The 12,440-nt window shown below is 45.9% G+C and overlaps 1 protein-coding gene across 6 annotated transcripts in view; it reads right to left on the bottom strand.

Moving 5' to 3' along the window:
• Positions 1-3,226: 3,226 nt before the first annotated feature.
• Positions 3,227-12,440, bottom strand: part of cntfr (ciliary neurotrophic factor receptor) — a 244,636-nt gene continuing 235,422 nt past the window's right edge. For all 6 annotated transcript variants that reach the window (XM_086187878.1, XM_086187877.1, XM_086187876.1 and 3 more), the window contains 4 exons: positions 11,796-11,864; positions 10,283-10,403; positions 4,763-4,889; positions 3,227-3,644 (listed from right to left, as the gene is read on the bottom strand). In XM_086187878.1, the coding sequence (XP_086044004.1) occupies position 3,644; positions 4,763-4,889; positions 10,283-10,403; positions 11,796-11,864 (318 nt within the window). In that variant the 3' untranslated portion in view covers positions 3,227-3,643. The remainder of the gene's footprint in view (positions 3,645-4,762; positions 4,890-10,282; positions 10,404-11,795; positions 11,865-12,440) is intronic.

Here is a 12,440-nt window from a genome sequence, read left to right as displayed (position 1 = left end):
AACGATTCTTTTTGCTACACTTCTCCACCAAGTTTGGTGAAATTCAGCTGCAAACCTTTGTTTGTGTAAATCTGCAACACTCAGACGAAAGTCACAACCATCACCACGTCTGCTCCCTCTCTGGAGGTAATGAAGCCAAATTAAATTATGATAAAATGTAAACTGAGATGAAGGGGGGGAAACAAATGGAGAAACGTGGAGGTGTTGGGAGAGCGAGAGAGAGAGAGAGAGAGAGCGAGAGCGAGAGAGAGAGAGAGAGCTCATACAAACCCAGCAGCAGCAGCCAGAGAGGGAAGGAGAGACGATGTCATTCATCCAGTTATCAGTGAAAGGTCAGACTAGTCATTAGAGCAGAGGCAGGCTGTTGGAACTGACAGGAGAGACACACACACACATACACACACATACACACACATACACATGCACGCACGTGCGTACACACACACAAAGTGTGTATTTCCCACCTACTGGAGGTTAATGTGGATCACATCTCGGCTGCAGACAAAGAGAACGTGGCTGAACATTTCAATTGCCATTTAATTAAAGTTGGGTTGAAATGTCAGTTGAAAAGTTCGATTTGTTGTTATGAAATGTATAAGACTAAAAAGAAAAATGAGACACAAAGAACAACAGAGGGCAGTAAAATGACGGAATGTCCTCGCCGGTCTTTTGTTGTGGTGTGTTTACCATCCTTGACGATATTAATCAAGTTTTCATTGACACTCTGTTATGGTATAAAAATGATCAGCAGAAGGCAACGAGGAAGGAAGGAATAATGAATGCAATACCCATGCAAGCAGATACATTCTTGTCTGGACACACACACACACACACACACACACACACACACACGCGCGCACACACACACACACACACACGGAAGACTCCAGCTGACAGCCGTTAGATGGTGTATTGATTTGTCCTCGCTCTCCAAATCGGCCTGCCAGAACTTGTCAGAATAATGAAAGAAAGAGAGCTGCAGAGAAGGAGAGGAGGCGGTGAGACCCTTAAAGAGATGGAGAGAGGGAGAGGGAGAGGGGAAGGAGAGCAGAGGAGAGGAGAGGAGAGGAGAGGGCGCTTTGACCCACCATCCCACGCTCATAGCTTCTTTAGCAACTTGTCCTGATGACGGAATCATCACCAACACAGCAACGTTCTGGAGCAGCTGAGAGACAACAAAGAAAAACATTGGTAGCAAAACTCTTGAGTCTGCTGCCTCGTTCACATCCTGACCGACCATCACGACAGAGGGCGACGCATCGTGATGGTCGGTGAAAGAAGAGAGGAACTCTTCCTCCTCGGTGCTGCATCCCACGTGCAGGGAGTTAGCTTAGCACAGTGAATGGTAGCGCATGGGAAGTGTTAGCAGATCTCAACTTATCAAATAAACTTTGCTCTAAATGATCTTTGCCTTCATCAATAAAAACACAGCTGTGTAAGATATTTGCTATGAAAGAAGTAGATGAAAGTACGGGATGTTGTAATTTTGAAATGAGCTACAGAGTCTGAGGTACTTTCATAAAAGAAGTAAAATATTTGTTAATGACTGAGAAGAGCGACTGCTGCTACGAGTCACCGTGTCAGAGGATGAGGATGGTTGACACACCAAGATCCTGAACCTGAGCTTTTGCTACGGGTACGCTAACACTTCCCATCTACTACCATTCATCGTGCTAAGCTAACTAGCAGTCAGCTGGTCTCTCAAAGGCAGTGGAGGAGCGAAGTGATTGATTTTCTAGTCTGACTCTGAGGACAACAGACAATAAGAGCAAACTCCCACAAAATCTCCATTTTCAGCTGCATCATGTAGCCAGTCCTTTTATGAATGTTGCACACTCCACTGCTCACTGAATAAACCGGGGGCCGCACCTCTGTTCACATCAGCTGTTAATAATTCTGTCAGCTGCAACTTTGAACTCGTCGGGTTTTACGTGCATTCTTACGGGTAGAGCCGATTCAGCTTTAGCTTGAATGAGTTGATTGTTGACCTTTGACCAGCCTGGTGTCCTGCAGCCACTGCGTCTCTCCTGTGTATCATCACGGGGCTCCCACGGGTGGGAGGAACATGCGTGTGGCGTGTCGTTGGACCTCCGGGGTGAAATGAGACCAGCACGTCTTCATTCATTGTGAAATGGTCACATTTAATGGTTGAAACCTGTCATTGTATATACATCTATAAAAAAGACCCCAGGTACAGGTTACGACATTCTACTGCTAATACATACATTATTATTATTATTATTAAATAATAAACTTTTTGTTCAATGTTAAAGTTACATATCATAGTTTACAAAATAGGATCAAGGAGAATTAAGCCATTATGAATGTTTGGAAAAAATAAAAACAAACTAAAAACCCTATATGTGTGTTTTTACTATTTGTCCATAAAAAAAAAATTAAAAAAATACAATTAAACACATCAATATTCATTTGAATAACATAACGTTAACTGGTGATATCGGCTATTGAAATGTATACTGCAAAAAGACATTTTTCTATGCGTGTGTGAAGGCGTCAGAGTTTGGAAAGCAAAGTGTGTTATTGTATTTTACAGCACGGAGCAGAATGGAAAAAGAAAAAAAAACAAACAAAAAAACAATGTCGGCGGTACAAAGTCAAACCAAAACAAACGTCTGGGCAAAGAATCGTTCAGTCTCAAATCCACTTTATTTTTATTTTACAATCCAAGTCCTCCTGGCCGGCCGCTGAAAGCAGAGAGTAAAGCTAACCGTCAAAAACAAGCCGCGCTAGCGTTATTGAATTCTTCACCGTGTTAGGCCTCGTCTCCACACCCCCTCCCTCCCTCGCTCAGCTGGATGCGGTCGGTGGAGGCAGAAAGATTCAGAGTCCAATTGAGTAGTTTGTGGCTTCTTTGTTAAATTACACAACCAGGAGCTGCAGGGTTCCTGCAAGATTTGTTGTTTTCAGTCCTGTATTGATCTGGTGGTTGTGTGCACACGCACACTAGCACACATTCTGGGGGTTTTCAAGCCACGGTGAAGGCTGGCACAGGAAGCTTGATGGGGACCGTTTAGCGGTGGGTGGAGGGTGTGTGTGTGTGTGTGTGTGTGTGTGTGGGAGGTGTGGTTGAGTCTTTGGCATGATGATTTAGCTGTATGGGGGTGGGGGGGCCTGCTACAGTAACTGGTCACTCAAACACACATGCTCGTCGTGTGTGTTTGAGTGACCAGCGCTGCAGTGTGAGAAGAAACTTCATACTCAGCAATTTGATTAAAAAAGAAGAAGAAGAAAAAGTTGTTTATTTTGTGAGGAGTCGACGCTCTGAGGGGGAGTCTCAGTCTGCTGGGGCTCACTCAGGCCACCAGGTGGTGGTAGAGGATGGTCCATGTGGGTGTCACTGCTCCTTCCTCCTCCTGCTGTTGGTGGTGATGATGATGATGGTGATGATGATGATGATGATGCCACGTTGAAGAGGTCCTCTGAAGAACATCTGTGTTCAAAACCACGCTGACTGGCCTCATCATCTGGTGATCTCAGGGTGTGAAGCTGTGATGGGACAGAAACGATCGATGCACTGTATTCTTGAAACATGTGCAAAATAGAAAAAAGATCAGCCTCCTCCTCCTCGTCCTCCTCCTCTTCCTCCTGCCCTTCGCCTCCCCTCAGGATTAGGACATCTACATCTGGAGACAGAGACATGGGGCTTAGAGCACAAATCTGCTCCGCCAGTCTTGTGAGTGTGTGTGTGTGTGTGTGCGTGCGCAAATACAAGGATGATATTTAAATGCAAAGTCTGAGATGCAGGTGTCTCTGGGGGTGTGTCCACTCCATTCAGACCAGTTAAACAAACACTCAGGGGGAGGCGTCCAGTGCAAATAAGTCTCTACATTAATGACAGGTGTGTGTGTGTGTGTGTGTGTGTTTGTGTGTGTGTGTGTGGGGGGGTGTAGGTAGAACGAAGCCATTCACAGAGCCCCCCGGCGTACGTGGACAGTGAATGTGGGGAGTTGGAGAAACCGCAGGTTTTCAGCACAGGAAGCAGCCTGTCGCTGGCTGCTCCGTGTCCCCTGAGTGTCTGAGTATTATCACACCGTCACGTTCTGATCAAAATCAGCCCAAAAGGGTGAAAAGTGCCTGATCACAGCGAGGCCGGTGGAGCACCACTCAATGCCCTGCTCACATGAGGGACAACTGAGCTAGAAGATAGCAAGCGTCTAGCTGGACTTTGTCCACAGGGTCACATGATCAGCACCCCAAATGAGCGGCAGGTGTTGACTGGTGGGCGTCATTTGGTTAAAGGGTTATTATCCCAGGGCTGTTTGTCGGTACTTCGCCACTAAATGGACTGTTAAGAGCCGTTTGCTGTTAGCGGCGCCGCTGTGAGGTGAAAGCTCCTCAGTATTCATGCTCAACGTGTTCATCTTCAGAAGGACACACGCCATTACTGCAGGATTTACTGCCTGAAAGCTGTAAAATTAATGGAATGGGACAGCTTGGGATTGGTTTGCTCTGAGATCCCTTCAGAGGGTTCTGCTGCGAGAAAAAAATTTGAACCATAACACCCCCCCCCCCCCCAACACACACACACACACACACCCAACTCTCTGCTGGGTCATAAAACAAACTCACCCAATCGTTGTTGCTTTTGTGGTATTAAAGGCTCTCAACATCCATCGACATGCATCGCCTCGCCAATATGGGACTGAACGGCTGAGTTAATAATCAATTCATATATGAGAGGTTGATGACTCATTACTGTGTGTGTGTGTGTGTGTGTGTGTGTGTGTGTGTGCGTGCTCACCACATGAACAGCAGCAGCATTCCTAACAGCAAAGGGGAGAAAAACGTGAGCAGCCTGGCAGCTCTGCCCACCGGTGGCTCGGCCTTCTGTGGTGCGTTGGAGGACGGTATCGGGGAGGTCTTCGTCTCTGTGGGGAAACACACAAAAAAATACACACTGAGCACATTTCTTGAACGATCCTCTCTGATTTACTCGTGGCTTGTACTGTTGCTGTTTGATCCCTGAGGTGCACAACTTCCTGAAATGTCATTTTTGATGAACGGAAAGTGAAAAGAGCTCATCATAGCAGGAAGAGGCGAGGAGAAAAGGAAAATACATCGCAGGGCTGAATCAATTCTAATCTGCAAGAACAATCAATACCTGACTTGTCAAGACAGTTATGAAGTGAAGTGGGCATAAAAAAAGATCTTATTCATGGAGAGGCTGCAGGGACGGAAGGAGGACTAGAGAAGGAGGTAATAACCCTGAGGAGCGGGAGGAGGCGGAGGAAGGAGGACTCATCAGAAATGAGCACGACAGCATTTAGAAAACAACAAAATGGGACCGCGAGTGCACGAGGCTTCTGATGTGACTACGACCCCATGCTGGAACGGGCGTCAGCCGCTTCCTTGAGCTTCAGTTTGCTTTGCACGACAAATAAAAATGTCACAGTTTGATGTTTTATAAAAGGAGGTTACGGTGCCACAGCTGCAGGCGGCGCAGCTGACATGAACTCAGGCTCCTCCCCCCTCCTCTCTCTCGCCCTCTCTCTCTCACCTCCTTCTCTCTCACCCCTCCCCCCTTTCTGGAACCAGAGAGAGAGAGAGAATATGATTTTCCTCTCTTTCCAATTAACGAGTGTTGTGTGGCAGCGCAGTTGGGAGATATTTGGAGGGAGCACCCAAGTGTGAAATACAGAGAGAGAGAGGGAGAGACAGACAGAGAGAGACAGAGAGAGACAGAGAGAGACTAGACCTGGACATGTTGAACATGTTCAGCTGTTGGGTGCAGCAGCCCTGCAGCTCAACCGTTGGCTCTGGACTGGTGCTGGTGCAGCAACGATGTGATGATGAGAGTCAGTTATAGACTGATCTAGCAGGGCGGGAGAAGACAGGTGATGATGCCGATGGGAGGAGGAAAGAACGCTGATGGAAACGGTGGGAAGGAGAAACAGCTGATGGGGTGGTGGGGGGTTGGCCGGGGGGAGGAACGGAGGAAAAGGGGGGAAAATGAAGGAAATATTATAGAGTCCCGGAGAGGAAAACAGACGAGGCCGGGAGACATAAACTTCTTCCCCCCACTGAATCACAAAATAATGACAGTGAGGGGAAAGTTGCACCTCAGGGTGCAGGAATAATGTGGTTGAGGGAATAATCTGTGTCCTGTGTGTGTCAGGTTCTTTGCTGTTCTCTCTCCTCATGCACGGAGGGAAAATTTGCAGATTTGAATGATTGGACTGACGGTGGAGGGAAATCATCGACTGGCATCATTTCCTGCTTCTGTGTGATCTGTTTTAAGATTCTAGTCGTGTTCAAGTCTGGATGAGTCGACAGCTGTCAATCAAGACTAATGACAGTGTTACATCTTCATGATGGCGGGACTCAGGAGTGTTTCAGGTGTTCACCAGTGGTTTTTTTCTTGCAGGATTACATAAAAACTACCGGTGTGAATTCAGAGAAACCTGGGAGAAAATTGTCAGTGTTTTCAGTCTGGCACAAACCACATGAGCAGCAAACTCACAAATCCTATCCTTTTCTCCCATTTGAAGCCAGACTTTGCAGATCTAAACCAAACGTACACGTTGTCCTCTTCATTCACAACCTGGTATTGGACACTGGAGTCTTGAGTGAGATCTTCTACAGTTGTCACTGAAACTGAAAGGCGGCGTCACCTTTCTGAAGTGGTTTTCTTCTAAATTCTAGCTTTAAATTCCAAATTTTTGGGAGCTGGCAGCAGAACAGGGCAGCGGCAGTCCCTGCTGGTTGAGGCTGAATATAAATACACACATGTAGCATTTATTAATAGCTTCAGACATGAAATATCTGATATGAAAGGGGTGATATCTGGTGTTGTCGGGTGCTAGACGGTGTCCCGTTTCTGTCTGACGGAGTGGGCGAGGCAGACATGTATATCTTAGATGGCTGAAACTTTTTAAAGACGGCATGTGGTCCAATCAGCGAGGATGAGATTTCGTCTGTCACTCTTTGATGTAGAATGAGTGCAACAGGCTGCTACGTCCGTTTATCTTGGTGAGGGATGGCGGGAAGGACGGCGAGGAAATGGAGAAAGTGTAATCGTGTGTTTAGACTGTGAGCCGCACAATCAATAAGTCACAGGAAGTCCATTCTTTTCCTGTCAGACTGTGCAGTCAGGAAATATTCGTCAATGTGTGGATGTTAACAAGCTGGTCAGCCAAAACAAGTCAGCCCCGTCTGAACTTTTGGGTTTATCGGTCTGATTGTTGACAGGCAATCAGATATCTGCCTCGTTTCCCTGCTGCTGGACGCCTGCTTCAGTCTCAATAGTTCAATCAACATGTGAACACTGTTTAATTAGCTGATCAACGTGTACCAGGTGGGTTTCTGCTCAGCTGCTGCGTGATCTTTACCAGGATTCAAAGTAAATTATATACATATTTATCTGAAATGAACCGTATTTTCTGAGGGTGAGTGTCACTGAGAGCAATGACGTCCCTGATCGTGATGGCCTGGAAGAATCGAGCAGCTCCACCTCAGCATTCGGGGGTTTAGGGCCTCTTTCAAGGGCTCCTCAGAGGTAGTATTGAGGGAGGGGCTTGCTGCTACTGGGGATTGAACCAATGACCTTCTGGTCACCCCTGCCTGATCACACCGTCAAATAACCGCCGGTAACGTAACGCATCAGTTAATCACGCCCCGTGTGGGAGACGCTGGTGACCAGGACCTAAACTTGAACCGGTGACCTTGCTCTTGTGCTTGGATTGTCACAGAATGATAAGACTTTCTCCTGCAGTTTAATTAGTTTGCAACCATGACAAATAACGTGCGACCAAACTTTGACATGTTGTGTCAATGAGATGGAATTTAGATTAATAAGTGGCCACAGGATATAATTTCTTTCTCAAATGATCAAACTGCAGGAACAAGTTGAGATCTAGGTTATATTTTCTCTCTTCCTGGCCACTCCAGGGCTCAGTGAGCAACAGCCACGCTAACGTCTTGGCCGAAGAACAACTCATTTCTCAGCCTCTCCTTTTCAGTAACACACTCTCTACAGAAGATGAGCACAAACACTTTTCTATCAATACTCTGGCTTTTTTTGGGGTCTTACTCTCATTTGTTATGCGCACATTAAAAGCTGAGTGACTATTATTGACAGTTTTTTTCAGTTCTCAACTCCACACATGCTGTCAGTTTTACCAAAAAGTAACAGTTGTAAAGAGAAAAGAAAAGGGAAAAATACAAAAGGCATGTGACAAAGGTGGGAGGTGAAGGAAAGATTGAGTGATCAATAACGAGTGGGTGAGGGTTGGGGGGGTGGGGGAGAGAAGGAAGGGAAGCTGAGAAGTATCAGCTGGGTGGAGGAGAAGCATGAGGAGAATCCCAATAAGCTCCTGTTCTTTCCCTGAGAACAAGTATATTACACTGTGTACTCAGTGTGTGTGTGTGTGTGTGTGTGTGTGTGTGTGTGTGTGAATGCGCATAGAAACACAACATCAGAGGATGATACCGTGTATGTGTGTAGCAATATGCACATGTGTGCATGTGGTAGTGTTATATCAGGCCACATTTTCTGTGTAAGCCGCGAGAATGTCTGGTGCTGAGGATGCAGTGCTGCTCATGGCCACTAGGAGTCACCGTTGCCCTGTAAAAGCTATTCATGGGGCACACAGAGAGAAAGAAAGGTTTCGATGGGGAATGCAAGGGTTGCTCAAGGAAACTAGTTTCTAATGATGATGCTACAGAAGAGTTAAGGCTGTTCCACTTAGTTATGATCCATCTACATCACAGGTGACGGGGTTGTTGTCTTTCCACCTGAAGCGGTGTCCCAAGCCCAACAACCTCCACCAATCAGTGGGTTACAGATGCCTCGATGTGGCCTGAGAGACCCATTCTTCAATTCAGATGGCTTGCATTGAGTTTTTATGAAGTCGGGGCTTCTTTCATGTGGAATTATAAAGCTAGACAGTGAAAGGAAAATGTTCTAATAGATTATGTGAGCAGATTTTAGAGCGGTATCGGTGTCCCTGTAAATGTTCTTGACTGTGGCCTGCCAACTGCAGCATTGTTGGCGGCTGGGAGCTGTCTAGGTTCTTGAATTTGTGGCTCTGAGATGTGACTTGCTCTCTAGTAGGGATGCAGCAACTATTTGTTTGGATATGGTTACTGGAGTGTTCCAACAGGTGTGGGACAACACACTTCAACCTGGAAATCTGTACGTTTGTTGACACTTTCAAAACCTGGAGTCATTTTAATACAGTATACAGAATCCAAGAAGCAGCCAGCCACCTAACAGGTGATGGAGCAGCTAAATGTCCTCATCGTTTGTTCCTGTGTGCTTGGGTCTGTCAGCACAGACACACGCATGCTGAAACGTTCCAGAAAGGAAGGAATGGACGTCTGGCTGTTCAGGGATCATCAGTGAGGAGAGATTTGACACGTGGACCATCATTCATCTCTGCCACACGCTGAACTGGTTCCATCTGTAATTTCTTTGTCCTTGTGCATGTGTGTGAATGACTTAAGCCACTTATAGGGACACAAACCACACAAAACATTGCGTCTCTGAGTTGGTTAAGCATTTATTTTTGGGGTCAGTGGTTCAGGTTTTGGTCAGGCGTGTAGTGGCTAAGCTCAGTCTCCAGGAAATGAATGTGAATACACCAGAAGTGACATTAGTGTGTGTGTGTGTGTGTGTGTGTGTGTGTGTGTGTGTGTGTTACTGTTAAATAATGATTTCTCATGCTTTAGAAAGTCAAGTGCTGTTATTCTTTAGCCATTTAGAATTTATAGGACAGACATGGGAATTATTAAAGACGGCACAGTGTTTCCTGAGGCGCTGGGCAGCCACTCCTGTTGATGTATGTCTATTTGGCTGCTGGATTTTACTGCTAAAGCTGTGATCAAAGTTTAAGGCTATCAAACACTTCCAGAGTGCTCTTGATAAAAAACATTATTACCCAAGCTTAATTTCATACCTAACTGGCTGTAGAAATGTACTGGGTGCCAGCCCAGGATGTACAGCTGAATGTTAAAAACCATATCATTGTCAAAAATGCTAAGATGGCCGCACAAAGACAAGTTCTATCTGCTTCCTCTTCCAACCCTTGAGTAGTGTTTGTAGCCAAGTGGTCTGATGGTTGGAGCAGAAAAGTTAAACAAAACAAAAACTTTGAACTGAAGAGATTATAATTGCTAGGTATGACAGTGCTGACAGCACGCAAAGCATCTTCCTAAGCTAAGTTTGATCAGCTCACAGTGCTGCTACGGCTACTTTCTGACCCCTGCAGCGGACTGACATGAGTCACCAGAGTGACAGCTTGTTTCTGTGAATGTAACCTACCAGTAAGAGGCTCCATTTCAGTTGTGGAAGTGATCTGCACAGGTTCTTCAATCCAGGGCGTAGCATGGACGGCAACGCTCCAGTCACTCCATGTTCCGATCTCTGTGTCTTTGGCAGCGACCTGTCGAACAGAGGCACCTTAAAAACTACGTACAATATGTAGCAACTGGAAAAAAATGCACAATTTGGAGTCTTGGCTTATTTTGACATTTTTACTTTTGATGTTGGCTGAAGTTTTTTTTCACCTTTGATGGACAGGTCACCAGTCCATCACAAGACCAACACACAGAGACAGACAACCATTCACACTCACAGTCACACCTACAGTCAATTTAGAGTATCAATCAGCCTCGTCCCCTCTTGATGTCTTTGGACTGTGGTGGAAGCTGGAGTACCAGAGAGAACCCACACAGGAACAGGGAGAACATGGAGACTCACACAGAAAGATCCTGTGATGGAGCCGGGGCTCCAACCTGGAACCTTCTTGATGTGAGGCGACAGTGCAGACCACTGCACCACTGTGCCGCCCAATATTAATCAATTTTTTGCCAAAGTTACTACATTTTTATAGGATCATGGAAAACTTTTCTCTATCTAACCTGTGACTTCCAATAAATTCATCTCCCATCTGCGGCTTTTTAGAAAAAGACTTGGAGACATTTGAACTTGAAAATGTTGTAGGCTTCAATTTCCTCCATTGCTAAGGTCAGGTTTTTGGTGCAGTTTGTCTTTTTATTTTTAGCAGGTTAATGCAAAAACGCAGAGGTCAATTTTTAACTTGTTAGAGGGGCGTAGCAGCAGCCAAGGAAGAACCCGTCAAGGTTTGGTATGGATCTGTTTGGCTGAGGTCAGTTTGGCGGAGGTATGCTCTCTCTGACTGTCCTCTAAATGATCTGATAGTAAAGCCAGGAGCACCCAAATGTAAAAACCCAACACAAACCCCCTTTTCTTGTGCCTCTTAGTGAGAGAAACATAAATGTGAAGGAAAGACGGCTCTTTGCCGGTATTTGGTGGTGGAGCTGTAACTATTGTTGAAAGTTGAAAAGGCTTGAAGCTTTTCAAACATTCCAGGAGAGGTGCTGATGAATCAATGTAGCAGAACCACACCTCTTGTCACCTGTCAGGCCTCCTTATACCTGGTCAACCCATCCTACTGCATTTGGCCCAGATATCTCAGCACACCCTCCCTCCCCTCCTCCCTTTCTGCCCTTCCTTTCCTACTTAATCTCCCACCTCTCATTCTAGCTATTGCCTGGGGGCCGGCGATCAGTTCGGGTGGAGGTAAGCCTGAGAATGAGCCCCACCCTGTTCTCAACACATCCTCCCACAACAGCCAAGAAACGACAACTTCCTTCCACCTTTACACACATCAATCCTCAGCATTCAATACCTCCTCATCCTTTTAAACAACGTATTGTTGTGTCGTGGTTCTGGGAGAGAAGTGTTGGATTAAATGTGTGTTATATTAGATCTGAGACGCTCAATCAGGCAGAAATGGCTCCGAGGATGTTACCTGGATGATGTATTCCTTCCCAGCGTAGGCATCGGTGATGGTGTGAGAGGTGCTGTCAGACAGCTCCACCTAAAGAGGCAGCAGGGGGAGGGAGGGATAATTTAGGGAACTTGTTACCATGAGACGCAACTGTTTTCATTCAAAAAAACCACACAGACACTATGCTTGAAATTACTGGCCCTTTGGATATGAAATGTTTTATCGCAAAATGAGAAAATTATTTGCCAAAAATGCAGTTATGACACATATCCTGCTGGAAGTCCCACTCGTTGGCCTGTAGCTCCACTCATAAATTATATTCTCAACGTAGCTGTACTGGCTTGAAGCTTTAAGGTTTTATGTGCCACACGGCATACAATTTTTATCCAGCTCTCATGTATTTTCAACACACATTTCATCATTATTGTGCAAGTCTTTTCCTTTGCAGTGTTTTACATTTTTGCTGTTAAACCGATTGAACCCTGACACCCCCCCCCCCGGCCCTCACACTCCACTCATCCCAGTGGCATAATTCATGCTTTGGCATCAGTGACACATTTTATAACGCAATAACGCATGCCAAGATTGGAAAGTTTTTGCGCGCACTTTCACTTGAAGGGTGAAACCAAGAGTGAACTAAATGTTTGAGTCACTGGGAAGTGCACG

This window comes from Aulostomus chinensis, chromosome 19, assembly GCF_037954235.1.
Source record: "Aulostomus chinensis isolate RoL2024-O1b breed Wild chromosome 19, RoL_Achi_v1.0, whole genome shotgun sequence".
In the NCBI taxonomy this organism is placed as follows: Eukaryota; Metazoa; Chordata; class Actinopteri; order Syngnathiformes; family Aulostomidae; genus Aulostomus; species Aulostomus chinensis.
This window is presented reverse-complemented; position numbering and strand designations above follow the sequence as displayed.